The sequence below is a fragment of the Channa argus genome, chromosome 12 (genome assembly GCF_033026475.1).
Source record: "Channa argus isolate prfri chromosome 12, Channa argus male v1.0, whole genome shotgun sequence".
NCBI classification, from domain to species: Eukaryota; Metazoa; Chordata; class Actinopteri; order Anabantiformes; family Channidae; genus Channa; species Channa argus.
Genome location: NC_090208.1, coordinates 19,144,107 through 19,172,025, shown reverse-complemented (window position 1 = coordinate 19,172,025; position 27,919 = coordinate 19,144,107). Strand labels below are relative to the sequence as shown.

Sequence of the window (27,919 nt, the reverse complement as noted above, 5' to 3'; positions counted from 1 at the left end):
ACTATGCATACTTGTTTTTGGAGTAAATGTGTATTAAAAAAACCCAGGTGGCTGCGTTTGGTGAGTTGATGCATCTTGTTTATAAAGTGTACAAAAGCACACCTGAACTTAAGAGACTTTTCTCTGCCATGCCAGTGCAGAATAAAATAGAATTATCTTTAATCATAGCATAATTTGAATTTTTTTACAATGCTCACAGTCATACCTAATCAATAACCATGTTCAAATGCTTCGAAAATATGGATACTCTATATCTAAGGACAAAACATGGTCTCTTAGTAGAATTACTATTTATATGCATACAACTCATTTATGTTTAATGATTAAGTCATGCTGTGGTAAAAAAAAAACTCAAGCCCTATTATTGGTAAGAACAAGACAAGTGCTAAGAAAAGAGGGCAGTGTATCTGCTAAAGCATCTTTGTAGGTTGTGGTGGTGTATGTACGAGGTGTGAGTTGTTGCTTTGTTGCCATGGAGATTTAAAGCTTGTGGAGGTGGTGGGATGGGGGATCATTTTGTGCTTAGGAATGTGACTGACCCCACCCTTTTGGAGACGACGAGAAAAAGGAGAAGTTTGAAGAGAAGGGCAGATAGGGTTTAATTAGACCTCTTCTGTCGTGGATCTGTAGGCAAAAGTCAGAGTTTGGTTCCATATCTAGCTTCCAACTTCATCGTGTGGGCTTCATCAGCAAAGGGAGCTGACTCAGGCTGTGAGATGCAACACGGGAAGGCTGTGGGAAAAGCCAGTAAAGTGACCTTGAGTTGAGATTATTTTGATACAAAGTAGAGAGATTGATGAACGGGTGATGCAGAGAATGGTTGCAAAGGAGATCATCCCACCCTTTTCTCTCTCCCACACACCCAATTAAACACCTAAACAATCAGCTTTTTCCCACAATTCTAGTCCTCCTGGTTATCTTATCTGTCCCTGTCCTCTCACTGAGGCCCCCTGGTGGAGTCAGTCTGGGTGCATGACCCAAAACCCATTTCATGCAGCTTGTTCATAGATTTCCACTTTTCCTCATGTTCAAATCTAATCAAACTGTTTATAATCAAAATCTTAACAACTAGCAATGTTATCTAGACATGTTTACAGTTCATATAAAGCTGACACTTGGGAGGTGTGTGGCTTTCACAGGACAGTATAGACACACCACAAAACTGAATGTGCCCAGATATTTAAACAGAGTAACTTTCATCTTCCAGTTTATAATGCTTAAGTTGGTATGAATTGAGATAAGTTAGACTTTGTGTGTGTGTGTTTGTGATAATAAACCTCACACAGATATGAATCTCTATTCAGCCAGGTGAGGGAGTTCAGTGGTAATGTATACCTGGAAGGTTTTCTTTGAACCCGTCATGCCACACAATCAAACACACACTTAAATTGATGTATGCTATCCTGTGTGCAGAAACACACACACACACACACACATACAAACACACCTTTTGTCACACAAACACCCACAGCCTTGTGGTTGGTGGGATCCCCAACCTTTTGTGTGACCTGTATTCCAGGTGGGCAATCTGTGTGTGTGTGTGTGTGTGTGTGTGTGTGTGTGTGTGTGTGTGTGTGTGTGTGTGTGTGTGTGTGTGTGTGTGTGTGTGTGTGTGTGTGTGTGTGTGTGTGTGTGTGTGCATATGTTGTGGGGTTAGCCATAACATCCTCAGATGGTGGAGATAAGTTTGAAACATTAGCTAAAACTGCAGAGCCAACTCTTCCACTGGAAAAAGGAGAAGAGTTAGTGTTACAATAAACTACTTTATTTTTATTCCCATTTGAATATCTTCCTCTGTTTTTCCTGTGTTTAGGCCTATTTTTATCAGATAAACATGAAGAAATAAAGTCTTAATACAGTGGCTTGCAGCTGTCAAAAGAAATGCCCACAAAGACTTATATCCTCATTATCAGTAGTTCTCAGGATTTACATCATATTAGAATTTCTATTACAATATGTATCTGTAAATAAACTAGAAATTTTTAAAATGCTGCTACAGATTCAGCCATTTTTCTATTATTTATCCTTCCTCTCATTTTCTGACTTTGATATCATCTCGTTTTCTCTTGCTCTTTCTCACGCACCCCTGTTTTGTCTGTTCTCGAAGGCAAATTCCATCTTTATCTCACCTGCACCTTAAACAGAGAACAGCTTTCTAAAGACACATGAACACAAGCATCATATTTGTCACATTTGTATTCTGTTACACATTAAATATGGTGTGTGTGTTTCCAGTTTGGCACTGTGGTGTCAATGAGCTGAGAATGCCATTAGGATTCACAGGTGGACAAAAGTGAATGAGAGCTCACACAAAATGTTTAGACAGCTAATTGCCCCATTTCATCATCACAGACTCCTCCTTATTTTTATGTTCCCATTTATTCTCTCTATTACCACCAGGAAGAAGCAGGTTCAGTAGAAGTTGAAGTAGTTTTAGTAAAAGATGTGATATTCACAACTGGACCGGAATAATAAGTGCTAGTAAAAGGAGAAGCGGGAATATATGTAGAAACAGCAGTTGAGTTAATACACAGTGATCAGCATAGCAAATCATTCACACTGGCCATGATGGACAGGTGTCACGACACGAAGTGCTGTGTGGGGTCAGTATAGGGTGTGTACAGGAGGCGTGTACACTGCAATTCTAGTACTTAGATGATGTTGAAGAGGGCAGTACATTATTGATCATACATTGAACTACCGCTTAGAGCTCAGTCTCTCCTTTATTCTTTTTCTCTCTCTCTTCCTCCTAATGTGTTCCTCTCCTCCAGCACAGCCCACCTAATCTCTTGGCACATTATCTCTTTTTGTCACTCACACTCAAACCCCATTCTCACCCCCCCTTCCTTCCTTCCTCCACATAATTTAGTGTTGAGAGCAGGGTAAACAGTGCGTTCGTTGGCAACCTGTTTGTTTAGTCCAATTTGTTGTCATTTGTCACTTCTAACATTGACCAGGCCACAAGGCTTTCTAAGCCCAATTTGCATTTGTCACCACCGTTAGTAACAGCTCATGTTAGAGTCGTGGTATTCCGCCCCTTTTTTCCCACCTTTTTTTGGAGATCAGTGAATAATTAATTTCTGGGACAGATATCAGTGGAATAAGTACTACAGGTCTGGGTAAATCACTTCAGTTTGCTTTGCCTTATTTTGTGTCGGCTCCAGGTCTCTCCAAGGTCCCTGTCTTTAAATCCAATGCCTCAACATCCTCTTTCCCCATCACCTTTTTAAATATTTATTTTGTTTTTTTCTGACTCCTACCAATACAGTAGGATAGTGACTGTTCCTCATTTCTGTTGAAACTGGACAAACAGCACTACAAAGTGAGTGGGGTACACATTATATAGGTTTGCCTATGTTCAAGTGGTCCAAAAAGTATCAAACCTGTACTGGTACATTTATCAGGTTTCACCTTCTAAAGAAGACCTCATTGTTTCCTTGAAAAAAAAAATTGCTTTTGAGACATTTCGAGGTACTCCTAATGAATGTAGCTTATCCTCGAAAGATTTGTAGTGTATAAACTATAAAAAGTTATCGTTAACTGATTGTAAGCTGCTTCTCTAGCTCAGTCTGTATCTGTTTCATCGTGTTCCTGAGGACAAGATTTTTTCAGCCTTAAAAAGTGTTTTTCTTTCCCAGAGTCCCAACCCTAAAGAGAATTGTGTGGAATTAAAACTGTTTTTTAACTATTCTCGTCAGTGCACAAACAAAAAGCGAATCTATAAACCATTTGATGGAGGTTTACAATGGATTTGAGAACCACTTATTCACAAGCATGAATTGAAATTCTGCATGTACATTTTTACATGTAAAAGTGACCTGTGGACAAACATTGGCTTTTGAATCTGGACAACATGATTTATATTTTTGTACGTGTGTGTGTGTGTGTGTGTGTGTGTGTGTGTGTGTGTGTGTGTGTGTGTGTGTGTGTGTGTGTGTGGCTGTGGCTGTGACCCAGCAGGATACCTGTCCACCTACACACAAGTCACAGGACATGCTGTCCTTCTTAACTCCCTCGTTTTCATTCTTCCCTGTTTTTCTGACCTTTTTTTCTATTTCTTTACTTTTCTTTGTTATGCCTCATTTTTTTCCTCAGGAAAGGGGCATTTTCAGCATTAAGCAAACTTTGGAGCACTGCTCAGGGACAAAGTGATATGATTAGAAAAAGATTTGTGAAATAAACAGGTAGCCTCAGGTGGGTGGCAAAAAGGAAAAAAACGAGAATGTTCAACTGAGGGTCAGTTACTGAAAAACAACAGATGAAATGAAATTAAGAACATTGGTTCTGAGACACTGAAACACATCCTATATTTGTCATCCACACTGGAAAATTCACTGCTTTGCATTTTTTCTCGAGAGAGTGAGAGAAGCTTTAATCAGTCTGAGATCAACGACTGATCTTGAGCTACAGACATGTACTTCCTCCTCTCACCTGATTAAACTACAAGCTGAGTGTACACTTGTGTGCCTAAAAGTAGAATGAAGTAACAAATATTTGTGGAAACAGTCTGTCCTGGGCTGACTCACCTAATCTCTCAGCGCCTGTTTATTAGCATCTGTCATCTGCCCCCTCCCTGTCTCCCATTTCTTCTCCATCTTTTCTGCCTTCTAACACTATTGAGTTTTCCTGCTGTATTTCTCTCTGGATCTCACTTATCCGTTTTGTTAAAGTGGCAGCTCAATGCATAAATCAAACATTCCTGGTGTCTTTACGTCTACCTCCTCTTTTCCATTTCTGCACTGAGTTGTAACAAATGCAGACTTTTGTTGCAAAATACGATCATCTAAACATATCAAAGCACATTATAAGCTGCCACAAGGCAACTTGAACATTTCTTAAAGGCAGTTTGAAATTCTGCACCTGGAAATGAGTTTTTTTCCAATTTTTTGCCTGCACTTTGCACTCGTCTGGTTAGAGAAAAAAAACACAGTGACATAATGAAACTATATTTCAACTAAAATGCCATATATAACAAAACAGTGCTGCAAAAAATAAGATCAGCAATTCAAACCAGAGCTGCATGAAACTGATAAAAACTGAAATTGCAATATATTGCACATTTTACCCATTACAATTTTATTGAACTTTGAGTGTTGAGTTCCAATTCTTTCGACCTTTTGCAATTTCTTAACAGGATTTATTTTGACTTCAACTTTCAACTTGAAATTGTTGAATGAATGAGCTGAAATGTTTTAAATAAACTGGCAGACTTCACACCATGTGAGAACTCTTCAGACTCTCTTTTTTAAGTTTTAAGAACCTATTTATCATTCTTCGTATTGGAAAGGCAGTTGTATAAATACTATATGTAACTGTTTCTTTTCATAGTAATAAAGAAACCGATAACCATGATAAAGGTTAGTACTAAACGCAGTCCCTATCCGCAGACACAGTATTCAACAATAAGTCACCTTGAGCAGCCTCAGTGTTTGTTGCTGTCAAATTAATTTTTTTCACATTAAGAACTGATTCTTGAAACTGAGGAATGTTATAAGAGCAGAAAATATATCTTGACTATATCTTGACGACTAAAAGACTCAAATGAGTTTTGCGAAACCAGACTTGATGCACAGATGCTGCTTGCATCGCGACAACAACCAGCAAAGAGGGGTTACGATTGATGAAGTTACAGGACTGGAAATGTGTTGACTGACAGCATGGACCAGCAGTCAGTTTGCCTGTCACTTGTAACAAACTAACTGAAAAAAACTCTTTCCATGCTGCACTTTCCTCTCTTCTCTTAGCCTCCACCACCCTATCGGTCCATCTCACATGAGCCACCAGATCCGTGTTTGTTCGAGAGAGGTTGATGCCGAGGGTGATAATGCACACACAGAGATACACACATTGTCACAGTACTATAAAATTCAGCAGAGCTTTTCAGAAAGGTAGAAATGTGTTTTGACTGCTTTACCACATGCGACTCCATGCACACACACATACACAGAAAAAAGCACAACTGTAAAAGAGGTTAAATGAGCCTTGCTGTCACTGACTTGGCCTCAGGTGGTGTGGGAGGGCATCTGGTTCTCTCTTCTTCGGTTTTTCACTCTCTTGTTTTCTGTCTCTCATCTCCCTTCACTATATTCAGTGTTCTCTCTTCCAATTCAGAAACCTGTTTCTTTCATCAGTCCACTATGGAGGAAACAAGGTTTCCCCCAACAACCAAAGAGGGAAAAGGCTGGGCCAGTGGTATATGACTGAGTGTGTCTGTTGGTTTCTGTGTTTTGTGTGCGTGTGTGTTTGTGTATGTCGCAATTGTTTCTTGACATATTTCAGATTAAACAGTTTTTTATTAGAGTTTTTTATAGTATTTTATGTACTTGTCCAGAAGGGGAAATTAAACAAGGCCAAGCTTTACAAAATATTTGGCCTGTTCCCTCCTTCATTCCTCATCTAAAACAACCTAGGAGTGTTTACATGTTCTTGACTAGGACTTCTTGTGGCTCTTTTCTCTAGTATAGTGTTGGAGTGACTAAGGATATTAATCTCCGGTCATACTTCTCTTCTCGTTTGGTAAACCTTCTCCTGCTCCTTCCTCAGTCCCCTTAATCTTTCAATTCATTTTGTCATTCTCTCTGACCTTTTATGTTTCTTCTTTTGTATTCATCTCCCTCTTTTTTCTCTCCTCCTCCTCTCTCCTGTTTTATCAGGGTAGAGTCAAATGTACTGTACTTGCAGTAGTCACAAATACTGTTTGCATTTTAAACTAAGCCATATACTGCTGTGTTTCTGTTGTGTGTGTGTGTGTGTGTGTGTCTGTGTGTCTGTGTGTGTGGGTTTCTCAGGTGGAGTCTGGTCTTAGTTAATCCCAGGTCAGTGTGTCGGTTGGTATGCGGCTAAGCCTTTAGCATGGGGATAAGGTTCAGCACCACTAAGCACGGTTCATATTCTGTTTATAGGTAGGGGTGTTTGTGTGTGTGTGTGTGTTAGGTCTCTGTTAGAGCCTTTTTTCACAGTGCAGAGTAACATTTATTCAGTTAATTGTTTTTTGGTTGTTTGCATTTGTGGTGACTTCCTCTCCCTCCATTTAAAAAACTTTTTTTTCATATATATATTTCACATATATATTTCTTTCATATATATATATATATATATGTGTGTGTGTGTGTGTGTGTGTGTGTGTGTGTGTGTGCTTGTGTGCATGTGTGTGTCCACACCAAATGCATGACATTCCTCATCTGTTCTAGACTAACAGACTCCCACGAGGCAAAACAAATGTCAGAAATCTGTCACAGAAGGAAGAAGATGATTGAACATTCTACAAACTCAAGGACAGAAAGTGAAATAATGAAAATCATGTAAAAGTTCCATAGTTTGGATTTTTTTGTCAACTTTTAATATCAGCCTTTAAATGCTGCTAAGTTATTTCTCCTACATGTTATGCTAAGACATGTCAAAAACAAAGTTCCTATCTGAAGATTGTTATCCTTCGTGTTGCTTCTGTTGATGTTTCACTTTTTCTAGTTTATTTTTTACTTTTTATTACAACAGCTGAACTACCAATTGCCTGTTTGACACTCTTCCTTCCAGCTGCTGCACTGAGCTGTGTCTGTGCTCATTAGAAGCTGTTTAAGTGAGGATATTTAGGAGAAAAGTAGGCAGGCCAGGAGCCTGCTGTGACCTGCCTCTTCAAAAGATCAGATGAAACACCAAGGTCTTGGGGAGCAAGAGAGAGCATGTTCACTGAGTGGATGTATATCAAACTGCACCTAACTGAGATGCCAGGCAGCACCTAAAATGTAAAAGTTGCCCATTCATGAACTGAATCTGAGCCATTATTACTAAGGTGCTTTAAAACCTTTTAAAGTTTGCTGTAAACATCCCGCTTTACTAAATAACATCAACATATTGTTTTAGTGAGGGAACATATTTTGTGGCAGATTGTTTGCATATGTTGTTCTATTTGTTTTCTTTTGTGATGTTTTTTTTTTTTTGAGCCATGTGTCACAGCTGCAGAGGTGTTTAGGACACAAAACTCTTTTTTTAAAAAGCAACATCAAATTTTGATTTCTGCAGTATAGTTGAAATTATATTACTTGGTTATTTTAGTTAAGCATTTTTTTTAAATAACATAGTGTGTAAAACATCTATCCTGTAGCCACATGGGTCAGACTGGGCTTATAATCATGACCTGTGTGCTCCCACTCTTGTTAGCTCCCTCGTGTGGCAAAGATGTGGAAGTACAGGTGCACAGGTAGACTAATGCTTTGTGTATACTACCACACAGGCAAAGGTCTGGTACTTTAGACCACTGCCTTTTTCATGCATCTTAGCACCTAATGTAACTTTCAGTCAGAATGCACCTCAAAACAAGTGACTACAGGGAGATGATTCAGCTGTTAATCCCTCTTCACATTTTAAACACAGTTGTACAAACTCTAAATCAAAGAGAAATTCCCAGGTATATCTCAGATACAGTATCACGACATCCAGTGTTGTCTTTTTATGTCCAGCAGATGCTCCTGGGTAAATATTAAGGTTTAGGCTGCTGCCCTACCAAACAATGATACGTGTCCAGGTTGCAGATCGATGCTTGGATTGTAGAAGTGTGGAGCTGTTGCTGAAAAGTTTATACAGATGGCAAAGTCAGATATGTGTAAAGGTAAATAGGACAGTTGGTTCCCCTTTGATTTGTTTAGAATAATTTTTTTTTCATTGGTAGCAACCAAGTACTTGTACAAGAGGAGGTGGATATTGAATGTGGGTTCAAGGTTACAGCAGGACATATTTCCATTTATATCCTCGAACAATCTTCATCTCAACCCTGCAAGTGAACATAAAAGAAAAGCTAAGATTTCTTTAAACACAGAATTATTTGTTGCACCACTGCACCTCGTGTCATGAGTGCTGGGCTGAAACACTCCAAATAGCTCATGATTGTATGAAACACTGATCACACCCCCAAAGTTTGTCGTTGTTCTGAGTCCCAGAGGGAGAACTACACCTTAGGACCAAACAGCTTTGTCTGTCTATTGCAATTGTAATTTTTGGCCTCTGCTCTATAAACCAATCCTTGAGCCTTCACACAGCCCAAATCCCACATTTTTGATCTTTAGCTTGATTTAAAGCTTATTTAGTGAAAGTGAAGATGGTAAACTTACTCCCTGTCATTCGTCTTTCTTACTTTGTCTTCTCCTTCCTCCCTCTTTCTCTATGCAGTCATTCTTTGTTAACCTTTTATTTATGTCACCCATTCTCTCATTTCCCCCTCCTCCTGCTACCTGCCTTTTCTCAGTCTATCCCCAGGCTACACATATCCAGGTATTCAGCTGGCAAGCCTCACCACTCCTTATTTCTTGTTGCCCGTGGCTACCATGCACCGTGCCAAGTGGTGATGTATGTGGACTGTTGCCGAAAGACGTAGCAGGACATGTTGAAACTTGTGTTAGGCAGGACTGGGCTGGGGCGGCCGGGTTGGGCAGGGCTGGGCTCGAAGGTGGGTTCTCTTATCTCCCAGGGGAAGGAATTTGTCTCCCTCCTAGTACCATGTGAGGAGATTTTCTGGTGCAGACATAAAGATAAACCACTGATAGATCTGCATTCACATTACAGGAGGTTTCTCTACATTTTGTAGATGTGCAAAACTGGAAGTCGCAATTGTGAGCTAATTGTAATTTATAACACCATAGGAACTTACACTTATACACCTAAACTTTGTTGAGTTCAGAAGTCAGTAAAATGAGAAAAAGTAGACAATTTCACTAACATCACCCAAAATGTGCAAATCTAATGATTTTGTTCTTGAGCAACTTTCTAAGCAAAAGTCTTACAATTGTTTATAACTTTTATAGACATTAATTATAGGTTCCCTTCAACCTCCCTGCAGCTATTTGTCAGAAGAGGAGTCGACTTCTTTCTTAAACTCGAATGCGATGACAGGCATGCATCAGCTGAATATGCCCAAGTTTGATTTACTGTAGATGAAAGCTGTAGTGTCAAAGAAATCTAATTATTTTCTGTCATAGTTTTGAGTTCCACTTTTGAAAACCACCAAGGAGATTAAAAAGAGTTGGATTCGGTGCTGTTTTAGTTTCCAAACATGCAGAACTCTCTCAGAACCAGTTTAGATAAAAGTCCCATCATGGTTAGGTCTGGAGACTGGAGACATTCACTCCCCAAAAGGTCTGTATGAGAAAGAAAAGTTACCTGGAGTTAAACTGTAGTGCTGTGTAACAGCCAGCAACACATCCTGTAACTTAAAGTGCAAAAGTTAAATCCTGATGTGAGTGTCCTGGAGTAAGACTCAGACCCTGCCTACACCTCAATCTGTTCGCCAGCTGCAAGATGTGAAAAAGCAGAGGAGGGTGAGGTGTGTCTTTAGAGACCTACAGTATCGGAGCAGGGTGAGTGTAACCAAGAGCCAAGGGACCTTGGCAGGCTGCAGATAACAGTGAGAAACACACATTCTAATTACCCAACACCAGTTTGTCCCACCAACTGTCTGGACCTCAAAAATAACAGTAAGATATTCAGTCATGTATAACAAATCTTAAAAAATGCAGACATATAGCTGCAGATTAATGCCTGCTGGACCTTATTTTGTTACAACCATGAGCTACATTACATTATTTTATTGGAATAGATGTTTCTAATGTGAATAGAGGAAATAAGACAGAAGAAAGTGTGTTAGCCAACTGTGAAAGGCAAAGCAAAGACTAAGCTGTTATACAAATTTAAATAGTTTTGGATGGGCTGCAGAGATGGTGGTCAGCTGTCAAGAGCTTCTATATCCCAAAGTGTTTTCCCTATATTTACTATCTGTGGGACGTTACAGGGGTCAACATTTATTAGCCCAAATGAGGAGAGACGCGAAGAGAGAAAATTTGGATTGTGAAGAAGGAGAATTCCTGGGCTACACATGTCAGCACTGAGTGTTTGCATGTGAGACTTTCAGGGAATCTAAGTGAATTCTGTATTTTTTTCCTATCAAACAGTGCATTTATAGGTTCACAAGGATTTTTCTCCCACAAACACTGACTGCACATGAATACATCTACACTAACCCACACTGTCCTCCCTTCACTCATATACCATAAAAATGCATTTGAAGAAGTGCCTGACTTTATGGAGTGCACGCAAGTGTGTGTGTGTGTATCAGCGGCATGCCGGTCATGTTGGCTATCCTTTCAGGTTGTGGTTACTCTCTGCTGAGATGCAATCAGTTTTGAACAGCAGATGTTAGTTGTGGTTGAATTGGGGGTTATACTGTGTTTGTGTCTGTGTGTGTATTAATGTTCCAAAGAAGGAAATACTCTTAGTTTCTCTTTGCAGTTGTTTTCATCTGCAGTATGCTACACTATATACACTGTTGCCCATAAAGTTGGAATAATTTTGTTTTCAGACACATTCCTCTTTTTTGCAAAGTTTAATTGTAGTTTCTTCATCACTGTGATATGTTTGGAAGAGATTGATCAGCAAAGCTTAAGAAGATATACACTTTCATGAAAAGAGGCAAAAAATATTTTATTCCAACTTTATGGGCAACAGTGTATGTGTGTATGTGTGTTTCTGAGCTGAATGAAGGTGTGTGCTGGTGTGTGTGTGTGTGTGTGTGTGTATGTGCGTGTTTTCATTTTGCATGTGTGTGTTATAAACGGCAGGGCAGTGTGTATAGTTGTAATCATCAGTCTTTGATGAGCAGGGGAATTCCAGTCTCGCCGGTCTAATCCCTGGGTGCATGCCTTCCGCTTGCTCCACCTCCTCCTCCTCTTCCCTAACCCTCCCTCTCTTCACCTCCCCCTCCCTCACCTGGATCTCCTCTTCATCACCCTGTACACACATGTACTTTTGTTTTTTATGATGTTTGCTTTTGTAAGTCATAGAAACACTTTTGCAGCCTTTTTATTTTTGGAGAAAACTGTTTTGGAAAAGTTTTGATGATTTTTGTTGTACCCTACTTTCTTTCAACCTTCTATGTGTGTCTGTTTAAGTCAGTGAATCCCCATTTTATGAGTACAAGGATGTAACATTTAGCATATTCAAACGGGCTATAATAGTAGGCTATGTTCAATCAACAGACTCATATATAACAGTGCTTTAACATGTATTGTTCAATAATTTACTTAAGGAGTGATAATAAAACAATACACAATATATACACAATAATACAATATTACACATGGTTGAAAATGCATACAGTAACTGGGGTTGCACACAACACACACATGATAGAGGCAATGCAGTTTATTATTAATGTGAATACACCTTTATCAATGATGCTGTAATGACTAATGGGAAGTAAAAGAGGAACCTATATATAAAATTACTCATTTTTTTTGTTTGACTTGTATTTAGCATAAGCTAAAACCTAAATGCTATGTATATTTAATAAGTCTTTAAATCTGAGGCATCTTTTCCTCCTGTGACCATATCCTCATCACATAGCGCGAAGTACAAGTGTTGAAGCTGGAAATCTGCAAACATGGGTCGGACTGTTATCATCTTTTCTATACGAACCTCCAGTGGCACTGAGCAGGCCGACCAGGGCTCAGACAGACAACCTTTAGTCTCCTACAAGTCGTCAGGATGACGGAAAAATTAGGGGCAGAGAGAGTGAGAGAAATGAAAGTGAGAGATAAAAGACGAGAGAATCATAAAGACAGAGGAAAATATCGACAGCTCATTGACCTTTCTAAGTGGATTACATGCCCCATGGGTGCTGTAGGGGTAGCCTAAATGAGAGGGGAAATGGGATCAAACAGTGTAAGAAAGGAAGAGATTCTTTTACCTCACTTCATTTCAGCAGAGAGTAACAGATCTAAACCGAACACCTAAGTACACAGTGCAGTACAGCAGCACAGTGAAATAGCAGCTAACAAGTTTTTATCATTAAGATAGTGTTATAACTAAAATATACTGTAACATCACTGCAAATTAACCAAACGTAAAATAGAAACACTTTGCCACTTATGTCTTAAATGGAAGTGGAAAGTCCTTGTGGAAAGTGGTTGGGATTTGTTCTGCCTGTAATTGTTGTAAAGAGTTTTTTTCTATATAAATACATGTAGAGCAGAAAAACAGGGGCGAGTGTAGAGAGGACAGGGAAGCAGATGCATGAAGTGAAAGTTAAAGAGAGAGAGGGAGAGGTGGGGTAAAGGGTGTGAGCTGCAGGTCTGGGCGTGGGAGAGCAGACTCTATTGAGCTGTAGCAGACCAGAGACTAATCTGGAGATCCATGGCTTGTAAAAACACCTCACACACATACACAGTTGGCTACCCACAGCCAAATGTGCTCAGGGGTGTGTGTGTGTGTGTGCATATGTGTGTGTGGAAAACCCTTTTAACATTTGGTTTTGTGTTTACTGCCCACAAATGACATTACCCTCGACTCTGACTGTAAATAATGTCTTGCTTTAATTGCGAGCTGATAAATGGTGATTATTTTGATTATTAATTTAAGGCGGAGTTGGTTAGACACAGTTGAATCATTTGTTTACTATTGATTACCTAATTATTCAGTATAAACAAAGCTCATAGCTTGTTTTCTGTGACCAACAACCCGGAACCTGAAAATGTTGAATTACAAAGCAGGACATTTTCACAGACTAGGCTGTCCCTGTGGGTCTTAACTGTTGTTGTTGGATGTGATTTGGTACATGTGAACAGCTGTTTTTACCTTCACTGTTTTGTCTGTAAGGTCACAGACATCATACGCTGTTAATCCTCATATTGATGCTGTCACTACTGTTGTAACAGTCTTTGTATGTCAACTAAAATTCATGCTGTACAACATACATATAAAAGTAGATGGTCCACACTCCTGTTGCGAGACCTGAGACAATTTGTTAAGTAATTATTTGCTTGAGTATAAAATAGAATTGTGGTAGACGGTTTCAGTTAGTTATCAGGCAAAAGGGTCAAACATCTTTTTTCTTAGATCAGAAGATTTGCTGCTTTTCTTTGTGTGACACGATTGCAGGTAATCCTCGAATAAAAGAACTAATAAGAGAATTAAGCATTAAAGAAATAATCATTGGTTGCAGCCCTACTTTAGACCCTATTATATACTATGAGTGGATTGGACATTGGCCAGATGTCCCAGTCCACACTGTATATACAGTTTCTTTGTCAACGCTGTTGAAAATTTCATTCAATTTCATTCAAAAAAACATTTGAATGGACAAGCAATGCAGAAGTCCAATCAATTTGGCAGTAGCCACCGGACATATAACCTCCCTGTGCCTGTAATGTCACCGTTGCTGATGCATTATGACCTTCACGTCCTTCCTTTTTGATTTGTTTTGTCTTCTGAGCTTTAACCAGGTCCTTATACTCACTCATTTACTAGTGTCATCACCTAAAATATAAGAACTGGCTTTTGTGTTTGTTATGTCACTGTAAACTGAATATTACCAGGTCAGGACTGATGGTGTCCCAAAACATGCAATCTGAAGATATGCAACAATGTGGTGTGGGAGTTCACGATGAGCCTGTTTGTTTGTTTATTTATTATTTATATTTCAATATATTTTAGAAAAAACATTTACCCAGAAAAGAATTTCATAAATTAGTCTATAGCAATATCAAACTAGTGTGTGCACAAGCCAATAAACCAGTAATTCTACTAAAAAAACATTACCACAATTATAGACACATAGCAGGTTTTACAGACACAGGGGAATGCTGACTTGTCAACCTGTCTGTGCTCTGCGGTCTTTGACTCTCAGCCTTTTTTTTTTTTACCCACTGACTGCCTGGCATGCGTGCAATCAATGCCCATCTGGCATTCACTGTGTCAACAAGCATGGGAAAAGTAAATCAACAAACTGGTACTCCCTCTTCCTTTCCTTCCTCCTTTATCAAGCGCTATTTATCATCTTTGCTGAGAAAATCTGAAGCATTTTGGCAGAAACTTTATATTTTTGTAAATATATAAATATATATTTGTGCCAAACCTGTTGTTTGGTCTTCAGTGACCTTGCACCTATCTTGTCATCACCAAACAAACTTTCAAGAGAATCCAAAGGCTTTTTCTGTGGGAAGCAACACCACCTGTAGCAGGGAGCGATGCAGTACAATAATGGCATTGCTCCACCTAGTGGTGCAAGTGCATGCTGTGTTAAAAAAATTGAGAAACCAAACTGCTGCAAGCAAAATCATAATGGCTGCAAAAGTTTTTTATAATTGAAAAAACACATATTTAAGGTCTAAGAAATAAAAGGTTTGCAACAAACATGCTCATCTGTCTTTCTCATGCTCTTCAACAGGCTTGCCATGGATGTGCTACATCCAAATGTGACTGCAGTGGAGTAAAAGGAGCCAAGGTTGGCAAAATGACACAAATGACACACACAAATGCATAATGCACACTTGTTGTGTACTGACTATATGTGTGTATCTATATCTATATATATAGATATAGATATAGATATAGATATAGATAGATAGATAGATACACACACAGTTAATAAATTATAAATGTACTGTGTTATTTTGTGCAGGGTGAGCGGGGTTTCCCAGGTCTCACTGGACAACCAGGAGTCCCAGGGTTCCCAGGACCTGAAGGACCGATAGGACCCAGAGGAGAGAAGGTGGGTAAAAAACAGATAATGTGAGAGGTCCTTTGGGTTTCACAGTTTTAACCTTGTACTTACATCAGTCCCTAGTTTGATCAAATATAAGATAATACTCTCAATAATCCTGTCTGCTTTTTTCATTCTCTCTCTCAGGGTAGCGATGGACCTGAAGGACCAACTGGTCCAAAAGGAATTAGAGTAAGCGTCTCACTTTTTTCTCATTTCATGCAAACTGCAATTTTACTTCACATTAAAGACACCTCATCCTTGGAAATGCTCCCTTACTAGATGTATATTGTCTTTTTTACTTATTCTTAAATAATATGTTTCCTGAGGCTTAGCAAAACAGGTAAATTTCATTTTATAGCTTTTTGCCTCTTTTGATGTTCAATGTTGTTAGTGGTTATGCCCCATGGGAAGGATGTGAGTTAGAAGAGAACGAGAAATTCTGGAGTGAGTTAGATGAAGTGATTCAGACCATCCCCAGAAGTGAGAGAGTGGTGATTGGTGCAGATTTCAGTGGAGATTTGGTCTTCAGGACAGGAACGCAGAAGGACAGATGGTGGTAGATTTTGCAAAGAGGATGGAAATGGCTGTAGTGAACAGTTTCTTCCAGAAGAGGCAGGAACATAGGTAGAAGCACTCAGGTGCACGACATCTTGTGTTGATGTTGTAATCTGAAAGAGATCAGTGACTGTGAAGTATTGGTAGGGGAGAGTGTAGCCAGACAACACAAGATGGCTGTTTGTAAAATGACTCTGGTGGTGAGGAAGATGAAGAGGACAAAGGCAGAGCAGAAGACGAAGTGGTAGACGTTGAAAAAGGAAGATTGTCGTGTAGTTTTCAGGGAGGAACTGAGACAGACTCTGGGTGGTCAGGAAGTGCTTCCAGATGACTGAACCACTACAGCTAAGGTGAAGCTAGAGGTGGCAAAGGCCAAACAAAGAGCATATGAGGACTTGTATGCTGGGTTGGACACTAAGGAGGGAGAGGTGGATTTGTACAGGTTGGCCAGACAAAGAGATAGAGATGGGAAGGATGTGCAGGAGGTTAAAGTGATTAAAGATAAGGATGGAAATGTATTGACAGGTGCCAGGACTGTGATGGGACGATGGAAGGAGAACTTTGAAGAGTTGATGAATGTTGGTAATGAAAATGAAAGGGAAGATTGTTTATGAAGAAGGAGAAGTGTACTGGTGCACTTTTAAAGAACAAGGGAGATGTGCAGAGCTGTGGCAACTACAGAAGAATAAAGCTGATGAGCCAAACAATGAAGTTGTGGGAAAGAGGAAGCTGGGCTAAGGGCAGAGGTGAGGATTTGTTTCATGCCTAGAAAGAGAACAACAGATGCAGTATTTGCTTTGAGGATGCTGATGGAGAAGTACAGAGAAGGTCATAGGGAGTTGCATTGTGTCTTCATGCCGAGAGAGGAGCTGTGGTATTGTATGAGGAAGTCTGGGGGGCAGAGAAGTATGTTAGAGTGGTGCAGGACATGTATGAGAGCTGTAAGACCGTGGTGAGGTGTGCTGTAGGTGTGACAGTGGAGTTCAAAGTGGAGGTGGGTCTGCATCAACGATCGGCTCTGAGCCCCTTCTTGTTTGCTCTGGTGATGGACAGACTGTCAGATGAGGTTAGACAGGAATCTCCATGGACTATGATGTTTGCAGATGATGATGATGATGTTTGTGATTTGTAGGTTACAGGGAGCAGAGGTGAAGAAGGTGCAGGACTTTAAGTACTTAGGGTCAACGGTTCAGAGCAACGGAGAGTGTGGAAAAGAGGTGAAGAGTCGAGTGCAGGCAGGTTGGAAAAGTGCCGGGTGTGTTTTGTGATAAAAGAGCATCAGCAAGAATGAAAGGAAAGGTGTTCAAGACAGTGGCACTGAAGAAAAGACAGGAGGCAGAGCTGGAGGTAGCAGAGCTTAAGATGTTGAGGTTCTCTTTGGGAGTGACGAGGATGGACAGGATCAGGAATGAGGACATCAGAGGGACAGCTCATGTTAAACGTTTTGGAGATAAAGTCAGATAGAGCAGATTGAGGTGGTTTGGACATGTTCAGAGGACAAACTGTGAATATATCGGTAGAAGGATGCTGAGGTTGGAGCTGCCAGGCAGGAGGTCTAGAGGAAGACCAAAGAGGAGATTTATGGATGTAGTGAGAGAGGACAAGAAGTTAGTTGGTGTGGGAGAAGAGGATGCAGAGGACAGGGTTAGACGGAGGTGATTTGCAGTGGCAACCTCTGAAAGGGGACAGCTTAAAGGAAAAGAAGTTTTTTCCCTCTTTTAATTCAACGCTCCTAAGGGGCATCTGCACTGAATGGTCCTAGGTTGTAATACCCTCCTCTGACCAGAAGAGAGCCACATTTTACTTTATCTGACTTGAAGATGAATACGCTGGATACCCCTGCCCAACATGCTCTGCAGGCTTCAAGCTTTAAAACCTGGATCCTTTCTTTTCTCACTAACAGGGGCCTTCTGGGTTGCCAGGATTTCCAGGAACACCAGGGCTTCCAGTGAGTTTTCCTTATCCCCAAATCCTTACAAAATACTTTTTAGCAAAACAAGTACTAAATGTTTGATGTAATGTCCTGTTTACTTCCCAGGGTCTGCCAGGACAAGATGGACCACCAGGCCCCAGAGGAGTTCCAGGTTGCAATGGGACAAAGGTACAATCTGACAGGAAACCTTACTTAAAAATTGTGAACGAAGCATTGTAAAATTTAGCGATAATGACTGAAGTTTGTTAACGTGAAGAAGAAGAATGAACTAAGAAGTCTACAGAAACATTTTGTTTTGCCAATTTAAAGAAATATGCGACCACACTGATTGGAAGATCTTTCATCATGCAGCAAGACAATGACCCAAAAACACTGCCAAAGCTACAAAAGAGTTCATCAGGGGCAAGAAGTGGAAGGGTTTACACTGGTCAAGTCAGTCTTCAGACTCAAACCCTATATAGAGCATGCATTTTAGCTGCTAATGATGGGACTGAAGCGAGTAACCCCCAAACCAACAACTGATAGAGGCTGCGTTGAAAGCCTGGAAATGAATCACAAAAGAAGAATGAAAAAGTTCGGTGAAGTCAATGGGTCCCAGGCTTTATGCAGTTATTGCAAGCAAAGGATTTGCAACTAAATATTAAGTCGTATTCACTTTAATCTATTTTGAATCTATCTGTTTCAATACTTATGCCCAATTAAAAAAGGATGGGTTCACACAGAAGGTGCAATCTTCTAAGTTTTGTAGCAGATCCAGATGTAAATACCTGGAAATAAAAAGCGGAAATGTTGATCTCTTGTGTCATATTTATCTTTCAATGTCAAACTTAATTGTCTTCACTCTACAGCAAAAACAAAAGAATTGGCCTCACTGTTCCAATACTTTTGGAAGGGGTTGTATATTTGTGCTATCTTGGAATGTTTTTACATTTGTTCATCTTCACGCCCAGAAATTTAAAATCCCAGATTTGAATTGTTCTACTGGAAAAGCTTCTGTAAACCTTCTTTAAACCTTTATGGGCTTTGGGAAAAAATGTGGTTCTCTTATTTGCTTTTCCTGCAGCATTCCTTCTTGTGAAACTACAGTTTTTCAATTCAAGTATCAACCTTTCATGTCCAGACTGTATTTTTAATTCTTCTTCTTCTCCTTCTTCTTCTTCTTCCCAGGGTGACAGGGGTTTTCCAGGAAATTCAGGAATCCCAGGCCAGCAAGGATTTCCAGTGAGTCACAGATGAGAACATCTGTTTATTCTCAGACTTTATAGTTTAATCAGTGACAATAAGCAGAGTCCTCTCAGATTCTCTTTCTTCAAACTTGTCTCTGTTTGTCCTTTATAGGGTCCACCTGGTCTGCCAGGACAAAAGGTGAGTGTAAAGCAGTGCCCTTTTTTTTTTTTATAAATTACAAGTTTTATAAATATTCATTTGTTATGCAGTAGAATAATGGGATACAACATTTTGGGTAATTCCCTCGCCAGTGGGCAAGCTCAGGAATTATCATATACAAATCTAATTTTAACCTCTAATTCTAACACCTACATAGAGGTTTTCACATAACCTGATCAGAGCCCTTATCAGGACAGTGTGGACAGCGTCAGACTATAATTTGTTACATCATTTTGACTCTTATCTTAGTTTCTTTCTCTTTATCGCTCTAATTACTCCCAGAGTTTGGTTACATCAATTCAAACACAACACTGACTTTACTGTAGGTCCAATCAAGCGGTATAATTAGTAATACCTACATTAGATTGCACAAAAAATAAAATGTATCAAAATAAAAAAAACATGATACAAATTAAAATCAATCAAGAATTGTATTAATAAAAATTGAATTTGAGTCATGAATGGTCTGCGCTTGTTTTCACATAGTAAAATAATTCTTTACCCTTGTTATTGGTCATTATTGCAGAAATATCCTAAAAAATCAGTGATACAGAACAGTGCCCTAGTTTTTTGATATGTTAGAACTGTTGGTCCTCAAGGTGTTTCAGTTAAAGGGTTTCCTATCAAATCTGTCCACGTGAATTTCTTGTGTTTATCCACAAGGTGGTAATGTTTCACTTAATTAGAAATCAGCAGAGTCTTCTTCACTGTGAATTATACAATATGAGATTGTGAAGCAAAACAGATTTATGAGACATTATTCAGGTTCTTGTTCAGTGTAAAGAAATTGTTGTGTCCAACAGTTTTTGGTTTCTTTCTTCTTACACAGGGAGAACCTGGTGACCTGATCTCCAATGTCATTAATGGGCAGAAAGGAGTAGTGGGAATGCCCGGATTGCCAGGAATTCCTGTGAGTTTTCTATTTGTGAAAAAAAAAACAAACTAATTTGTATCATCTTAAAATCCAAAGCCTGTTTTGCATGTTATATTAAAATATGAAACAAAGCTGTTGAAGTGTAACGTTTTCCATTTGAACTAGTACTGCCATTAAAGTTTGGTCATTTCTCTCATGAACTCATGAACATGAAATCGACAACATGAAATAAGATGGTCAATGGACCTCTATTTTTTTTATAGCACTTTCACTGTCAGAAAACCAATGAAATAAATCAGTTAACACATAAACATTAGGACAGTGGAGACTCAGTATGTTTTATATGTTTATTTATTTTCTATTCATGTGACAGGGCAGTCCTGGACCCCCTGGTTTGCAAGGTCCTATTGGCCCCCCAGGACCAAGGGGCTATGAGGTGAAGCACAGCTGATGCATAACATAACATAACATCACCATCAAGGTTTATTTCCATCTCAATTGTATGAAATTTTAACTGTTTTTGCTTTCACTTTCCAGGGTCGTCCGGGTCCTCCTGGTCCACAAGGACCTAAGGTGATTCAAACATAGATGAGTCATTAGAGAAAAAGATTTTACACTGAGTTTTATTTGGAACAAGTTAACAATAAAATTGCGGTGCCTATCTTCATCATTCATCATTGTTTTATCTTGTTGACCATTAATGACTCTTCACCAAGGCCTCAGTGACACAACCTCTTTCACTTTCCTAAACAGGGAAACATGGGTTTGAACTTCCAAGGACCCAAAGGAGAAAAGGTACAGTAAAGTCTTACGATTGTTACTTTTAAAGAACAGAGTGTGTGTGTCTGTGTGTGTGTGTCTGTGTGTGTGCATGTATTTATTGCCTTTAGTTTCAATACCATTGTTGTGACATTTTGGTTGGTCCAAACAACTTAAAAGTTTTTTGTTGTCTTGACTTTTTTCATTACTAATCTCGTTTTGTGCATTTTTGGGTATGAACACAGGGTGAACAAGGTTTGCCAGGGCCTCCTGGTCCTCCAGGACAAGTTGGAGAACAAAAGAAGCCACCTGAGACTGAGATTCAAAGAGGGGACAAGGTAAAACCGCCAACCTGACCATGTCACCAGTTCTTTAATTATCAAGCATGTATAGAATTCAATAGCTGTATGAGGGAGATTTTTCAAATTTAGTTTAGGTGTTTTCCCCAAAGTTAAAAACTGTTCTAATTAAATTACACAGCTTGTTAGCATCCGATGTCAGAAGCAACACGGACATGAAATAGACTGACCAAAAGTAAACCCAACTGAAATTAATTTTACAGTAAAATAAAACACTAAAATCGTTTGGCAGGCACAAAAAAAAAAGGTTGAATCTTTGCAGAAGGCATTTTCTACTGATGAAGATGTACTGTATATGAAATATTATTGCAGATATGTTATGCAACTAATTTTAAGAAGACTAAAATGTTAAGAGACCAGAACCCAGAACGGGTAACCCTATTTCCATTTTTTGCTGTGCTATGCAGTGACACTGTGACACAAACTGCAGTTAGAGACAACAAAACAGACTGAAAATATAAACTGGTTAAATGTTTCGCCATAACAGCCATTAATATTACATCATATTACACATAAACTTTTCTGCGCTGGGTGGGAACCATAATGGTGTTCCAGCTGAGAAGCATCAGTGGCAGCTTCCACACTTACACCGGACAAAGAGGAGACTGTTTCCTCTGCAGCTAAATGTTTACTTTCCCTTTCATAGACATGCTCTTCTTTCTGTGGTGTGATAAAGTTGTTCCACAAACAGCGGCTTGGAAAAACTCCATTTGTGAGCTGAGTGCTGCCTGCTTTAATATATAATGATCTTTAGTGTGGAAATTGCTGACTACAAACGTACGTGCTATCTCTTTGCACCTTAAAACTTTTTTATTTGGCTCATCTAATGGCCTGCACCCATCTTTTATTTTTTAAAAACTTTAACCATTTTTGCACCAAACCTGAACTTTCAGGTTTGCTACAAAAGCTCAAGCTTTCAGATTCTGCAATTGTTCCTATGTAATGACTTCCAACGACAGTTGAGCAGCCTGTCCTCGGCAGCTTCTGGTTGAAAAATGCGGAAGTGTGAAAAAGGTCTATTCCAACATTAATTCTACAGCTTTGGAGAACAGGTTGCCTTACAGGAATTACATCACTAGAGTGCAGCAGTAGGCTGTTTAAATAATTCAGGCTGCAAGTTTCACACTAGCCACTTGGTGGCAGCAGAATTCCTGTTGGGGTATAGAAGGCAACTTTACTGATTTTTCTACTTGCATCCTAAAGCTCTAGTTAGTGTAGTGCATGTATATGATATTAAACTTCCCAATGCATTTCGTGTATTAAATATACCTCTGCTACCTGCTTAAAACTTCCTGATGACATCAACAGTTGCATTTTCAGTTTTGATGATGGAATCTGATATATCATCCTATAAAAGTTTTAATTTTGGTTGAGTTGCTTTTTTATTACAAAAAAGCAGAGGGAAATCAGATGCCAACGATTTACATGTATTCTTACATGTAAATGTAGTAGAGCCATAGGCATCAAAAATCAATATAAGGATTTATCAGGTAGCACATTTTAATAGATATAATTACCAACACTATCAATATCAATAAACACAAATATGTTACACATTACAACAACATGACCGTAGCAACTTTAGGGCGTTTTTGAGTTTTTATTTTGTGTATTTTGCCTCAAGGGTGACCCAGGACCTCCTGGCCCCCCAGGTGACCCAGGTTATCCAGGACCTCCTGTGAGTATCTTTCACCTTTTGAAGACATTATTAAATTACAGATCCATGGTTGCTGAATTTCTCAGCATCAAAATGCATTTATAATTTATTGATTTTTTAAATGTTTTAATGTTTTTAACGTGTGGGCGTGTGTGATTGTAGGGTCCCTCTGGTGGCCAGAAAGGAGAGAAAGGTGAACCAGGAGAGCTAGGGAAAAGAGTAAGTACAGTTCTTTATACAGATGTACACTCACTGGCCACTTTATTAGGAACACCTGTACAATCTAATGCATTCCAATACAGCAGCTCTGCCATGGATTCAAATTTTACAACAGTAAGATTTCAAAATTTTTAAGCTGAAACAATCAGAAAGGTGATAATTCTACTCACGCTGAGGTCAGAGTGGGTAGAGGAGCCATCCTGGAGTGCATAATAAAAATAGGTGGTTCTGAGGTTTTGGCCACCTTTTTACTTCTTTTACAACTGCCAGGAGTACAACACCATGAATTCCTTCAAAAAGAGTCTGTCTGAATCTGTGCACCAATAAACATAAACAGCATTCAATTACTGTGAAAACATCAGTAGGCTGCAGCCAGAAGGCTGCAAGCTTGCTCTTTTATGACTGTTTATAACATTTTTAGATGTATTTGTACAGTGTTTGCTTAGCTGAACAGAAGCTTTGCCAATAACTCTAAAAACAAGTCTTAACCCTCAGACAGCCATTTAAAGAAGTGAGGATAGTGATGGACAGGCACTTTTTCTTACATTTTCAAAAACAACTCAAATTGAACTTTACAAAGATAAAAGAGCTTATGTTAATTATTCATTCCTTTGTTTAATGCTGTCATTAAAAGTCTTTACTGGACCGTTTTCTTTTCTATTTTTCACTTTTTACAGGGCAAACCAGGCAAAGACGGTGACCCAGGCTCCATAGGTTTCCCTGTAAGTTCTGCCAAAAAAATGACACAATATGTAACAGTTAAAGATGTCAATATATTTTAAACACTTTCTGTTCTTTTTTGCTTTTTTGCTTATCAGGGAATCAAAGGAGAACCAGGCTTGCCAGGTCCTCCAGGCAGAGATGGAGAGAGAGTATGTTTTTTGCCAGATGTTCAAAAATGTTTTTGTCATACATAACAAGTGGTTTTAAAAAAACACCCATTGTCTGTTTTGGGTTTTTTTTTTTGTGTGTGTGTGGTTTTTTTTTTAGGGCCTAAAAGGAGATCGCGGATTCCCAGGCCCACCAGGAATTGTGTGTACTCTTCTTTTTTATTGGATAGCAATGTACATTTTTATTTAGGGTTTGCTCAGCTTTTTTTGGAATAACGGCTCCATTTTTGCCAATTGATAATCTGTTTCATTGAAATGTCTTCGGATTTCTTCACTGTGCATGATACTAGTTTTCTTTCTGTTTCATTACTCAGGTGAATGGCGGACAGATAAGTCGGATCGGTCCTAAAGGTGAGCCAGGGTTTCCTGGTACACCCGGAGTAAAAGGAGAAAGAGGACCACAAGGTAAATGAAATTAATTCATTATTTGCATCCAGGTTCTTTTAAGTAAGAATGTAGTGCACATAATGCTGGATCGCTAAGGAACAACAGATTTTGGTTGAACAAAATTATTTTGTCATTGTAATGTGAAAAGATTTGATATGATTTTTATGATCAAAACAGTTACAAACTAAAAGGTATGGAAGCAATATTACAGTTTGTTTTCTGTCTTACATTGTAGTCATTTAAATGTCTTCCTGTTTTTAGTTTTGTTGAATGTTGGGCAGTTGTGACCATTTTTAAAAGATTTGCAGATGAACTAATGTTAAAAATAATCATAGTTGCAGTGCTAAATAAGATTTATACGGTCTCTTTTTTCTTCTTGTCTAACTCAGATTTCTTCATTAATGCTAACCTAACTAACAGTTGTAAGAATCTTCTTTTATTTGATTATTAATAAACAATTAATAAGGTGTTAATAGGGTGTCGACTTGTCAATTAATTAAAAATTAGTTGGCAAATTAGTACACCTAAGTGAATCCATCCTCTTATTTGAAATGTCAAAAGGATTAAAACTGAAATTTTTTTCAACATAATATTCAATGGAAAATCAGCTAGTACAATTGCTTCAGCTAGTGCAAATGCTCTTTTATCAGAAGCCATCCATCTATCCATCTGTTATCTGTCACTGCTCATTTGGGTTGTGGGAGGGCTGGAGCCTATCCCACTTGGGTGACAGGTGGGCTACATCGTGGACAGATCGTCAGTCTATTGCAGGTTCACAGAGAGACATAGACAGACAACCATTCACACTCCCTTGCACACGTACAGGCAATGTTAGAATCACCAATTAACCTAATATGCATGTTTCTACACGGTGGGAGGAAACCCACAGTTTTTATAACTTCTGAAAGAACATTAGCTGAATGTGCTTTTCAATTTGTGTAATTTCCATTTAATGAAATGCAACCTTCAGCTAGAACAAATGTTCTTTTATCTTCGCTATCAAAATGGTCAAAGAGTGTATAAAAAAGTTATGGATACAAGTGCAAAAGTTTACATCCCTTTGATAACTTAGTTAAAATCAATCAATTTACATTTACTTAAATGTTACTTACTGATGAACATTTACACTTGTGCATTACATATTATGTAAATACAACTTCTATTTTTTAACTCTTTTTGACATGCCAAAATAAGGGGATGCAAACTTTTTAGTTCAGCAATTAACTGACATTGAAAACAACTCTTTGCAGTCCCAAATAGTGTAATTATTCAAGTTCAATTAAGGAACTTTAATTGTTAAAAGTTATAATGTTAACATAAAGGGGCTTTGTCTTACTGTCTTCCTCAGGAATATCAGGACCCCCGGGGTCACCAGGACTTCCTGCCATCGGTGGTAGTGGTGTGCCTGGACCTCCAGGTTTGCAGGGAGAGAGAGGTCAGAAGGGAGATGTTGGTGCTCCGGGGCTTTCTTTGCCAGGTCCACCAGGACGTCCAGGGTCTCCAGGTTTCCAGGGTCCACCAGGGCCTCCCGGACCTCCAGGCTTTTCCTCTGGAGGACAAACCTGCATTCCCGGGGAGCCTGGGCGTCCCGGTGTGCAAGGAGAGAGAGGTTTCACAGGAGAAACAGGCCAAAAAGGTGAGAGGTTGCAGACACTGCTATTTATTCACAAATCTGTGTGCTATAAATTATGCATAAATATATAGTGTAAAAGCTACATTATGAGAAAATGTTAAATTAACCCTATAGAAGTAATACTAAAAGTTCCTTCCTGTCTGACCTAAAAGCAAAAATCACAAAAAAAGAATCGTGTTATAAGGGTAGCCCACCCTTTTATGTACACCGCTCTTCTTTACAGAAAAATATATAAAGAATCCCTCTTGTCATTTTAGGTGAGAAGGGCGACATCTGTGTGAATTGCTATGGAGGCACCAGTCCCATTCCTGGGCCTCCAGGACCTCCAGGACCACCTGGTTTTCCTGGTAAGACACACGCATTGAACACTGTTGATTGTAGCTTGTCCAGATTCCACATGAATGCATGATAATAAGCAAATATTTGATTACCTCAATTGATCTTCAGCAGTAAAGTCGACTATTGAGTTTAGATTTAACGGTTATTATTTATGAGGTTTTTTTTATTTATATTATACCTTTTTTTACTTTTATATCTGAAGGACAGTCTTCCAAGAGTCCATATTAACATTACAAATAAATATCTGCCTTATTAATATAAAATTATTTTGTTTTCATTCTCTGTATTTATTTTATGTCACACTAATTTGTCGGTCATCAGGGCTTCCTGGCCAACAAGGTTTCAAAGGAGACAGAGGATTCCCAGGAGGACCTGGTGCTGTTGGGCCCCCTGTGAGTAGTTTTTACTTTATAATTACTTTATTATAACTATTGTTTTGTTATCTGATATTTAAAATTTTAAATATTAATATTTGTATGTATCCTAACAATCCAGTATCAATAAGACAAGAATAATCAAGCTTAATAATCCAAAATAAACTTTTATTCCTGGATGGATTCAATTCTCATTGCACATGGACCAACAAAACACCATTGTTTCTAACTATACATTCCCTTTCTGTTCCAGGGTCCCCCTGGTCCCCTAGGTACTCCAGGATTGCCTGGAGAGAAGGGAGAGCCAGGTGACGCCATATCAGTCAGCGGTATAAAAGGAGCGAAGGGTGACACCGGCTTCCCTGGTCAGCCTGGTCTGCCTGGTCTGGATGGGAGACCCGGTCGTGATGGACAGCCTGGACCTCCTGGGCTCAAAGGACCTCCTGTGGGTGGCTTTCACTCAGTCATTCAACCTTTTAATATGGAACAGTCCATCCAAAGTTAATTTCTTAAATAATTAGATTCTGTTTGACAGGGGTCTCTGCAAGTAAAAGGAGAACGCGGGCCCCCTGGTGAACTGGGTGCCCAAGGTATTCCAGGGGACAGAGGTCCACCAGGTGCACCTGGCTTTGGACCTCCGGGACCTCCAGGACCAAAGGGTATTCAGGGGGTTTCAGGAAGACCTGGAGTTCCTGGTGCACCCGGTAAGAAGAGCATTTCAGTTTTTTTGGTGATGATTCAAACAAGGCTAGCTTTTTTGAGCAAAACAATTTTTACCAACATCCTTGTTGGGATTTATTCTACTTTGCTTCACTTTCTTGCCCTTGAAAGTGAAGAAGGCTTTTAATGTCAACAGGATAAGGAAAGTGTTGACCTTCAGTAATAGGAACATAATATACAGAAAGCAGTCAGAAGCTAGAAGAGAATTTATAGGGACTCTACTTACTAAATAAGGAAAAGTGAAAAAATGTGCTTTCATTCCAACATATATCATTGGGATAAGTACAGTATGCCTTTAAGGTTGATGG

General features: G+C 39.1%; 1 protein-coding gene across 1 annotated transcript in view; it reads left to right on the top strand.

The window, feature by feature from the left end:
* col4a5 (collagen, type IV, alpha 5 (Alport syndrome)) overlaps positions 1 to 27,919 on the top strand; it is a 44,763-nt gene that overhangs the window by 1,569 nt on the left and 15,275 nt on the right. The window contains exons 2-24 of the mRNA XM_067525332.1: positions 15,209 to 15,265; positions 15,443 to 15,532; positions 15,671 to 15,715; positions 17,985 to 18,029; positions 18,120 to 18,182; positions 19,182 to 19,235; positions 19,353 to 19,379; positions 20,230 to 20,310; positions 20,648 to 20,710; positions 20,812 to 20,847; positions 21,028 to 21,069; positions 21,279 to 21,371; positions 23,017 to 23,070; positions 23,212 to 23,268; positions 23,946 to 23,990; positions 24,087 to 24,140; positions 24,259 to 24,300; positions 24,473 to 24,563; positions 25,894 to 26,181; positions 26,436 to 26,525; positions 26,839 to 26,909; positions 27,145 to 27,336; positions 27,427 to 27,595. Of these exons, the coding sequence (XP_067381433.1) occupies positions 15,209 to 15,265; positions 15,443 to 15,532; positions 15,671 to 15,715; positions 17,985 to 18,029; positions 18,120 to 18,182; positions 19,182 to 19,235; positions 19,353 to 19,379; positions 20,230 to 20,310; positions 20,648 to 20,710; positions 20,812 to 20,847; positions 21,028 to 21,069; positions 21,279 to 21,371; positions 23,017 to 23,070; positions 23,212 to 23,268; positions 23,946 to 23,990; positions 24,087 to 24,140; positions 24,259 to 24,300; positions 24,473 to 24,563; positions 25,894 to 26,181; positions 26,436 to 26,525; positions 26,839 to 26,909; positions 27,145 to 27,336; positions 27,427 to 27,595 (1,849 nt within the window). The remainder of the gene's footprint in view (positions 1 to 15,208; positions 15,266 to 15,442; positions 15,533 to 15,670; positions 15,716 to 17,984; positions 18,030 to 18,119; positions 18,183 to 19,181; positions 19,236 to 19,352; positions 19,380 to 20,229; positions 20,311 to 20,647; positions 20,711 to 20,811; positions 20,848 to 21,027; positions 21,070 to 21,278; positions 21,372 to 23,016; positions 23,071 to 23,211; positions 23,269 to 23,945; positions 23,991 to 24,086; positions 24,141 to 24,258; positions 24,301 to 24,472; positions 24,564 to 25,893; positions 26,182 to 26,435; positions 26,526 to 26,838; positions 26,910 to 27,144; positions 27,337 to 27,426; positions 27,596 to 27,919) is intronic.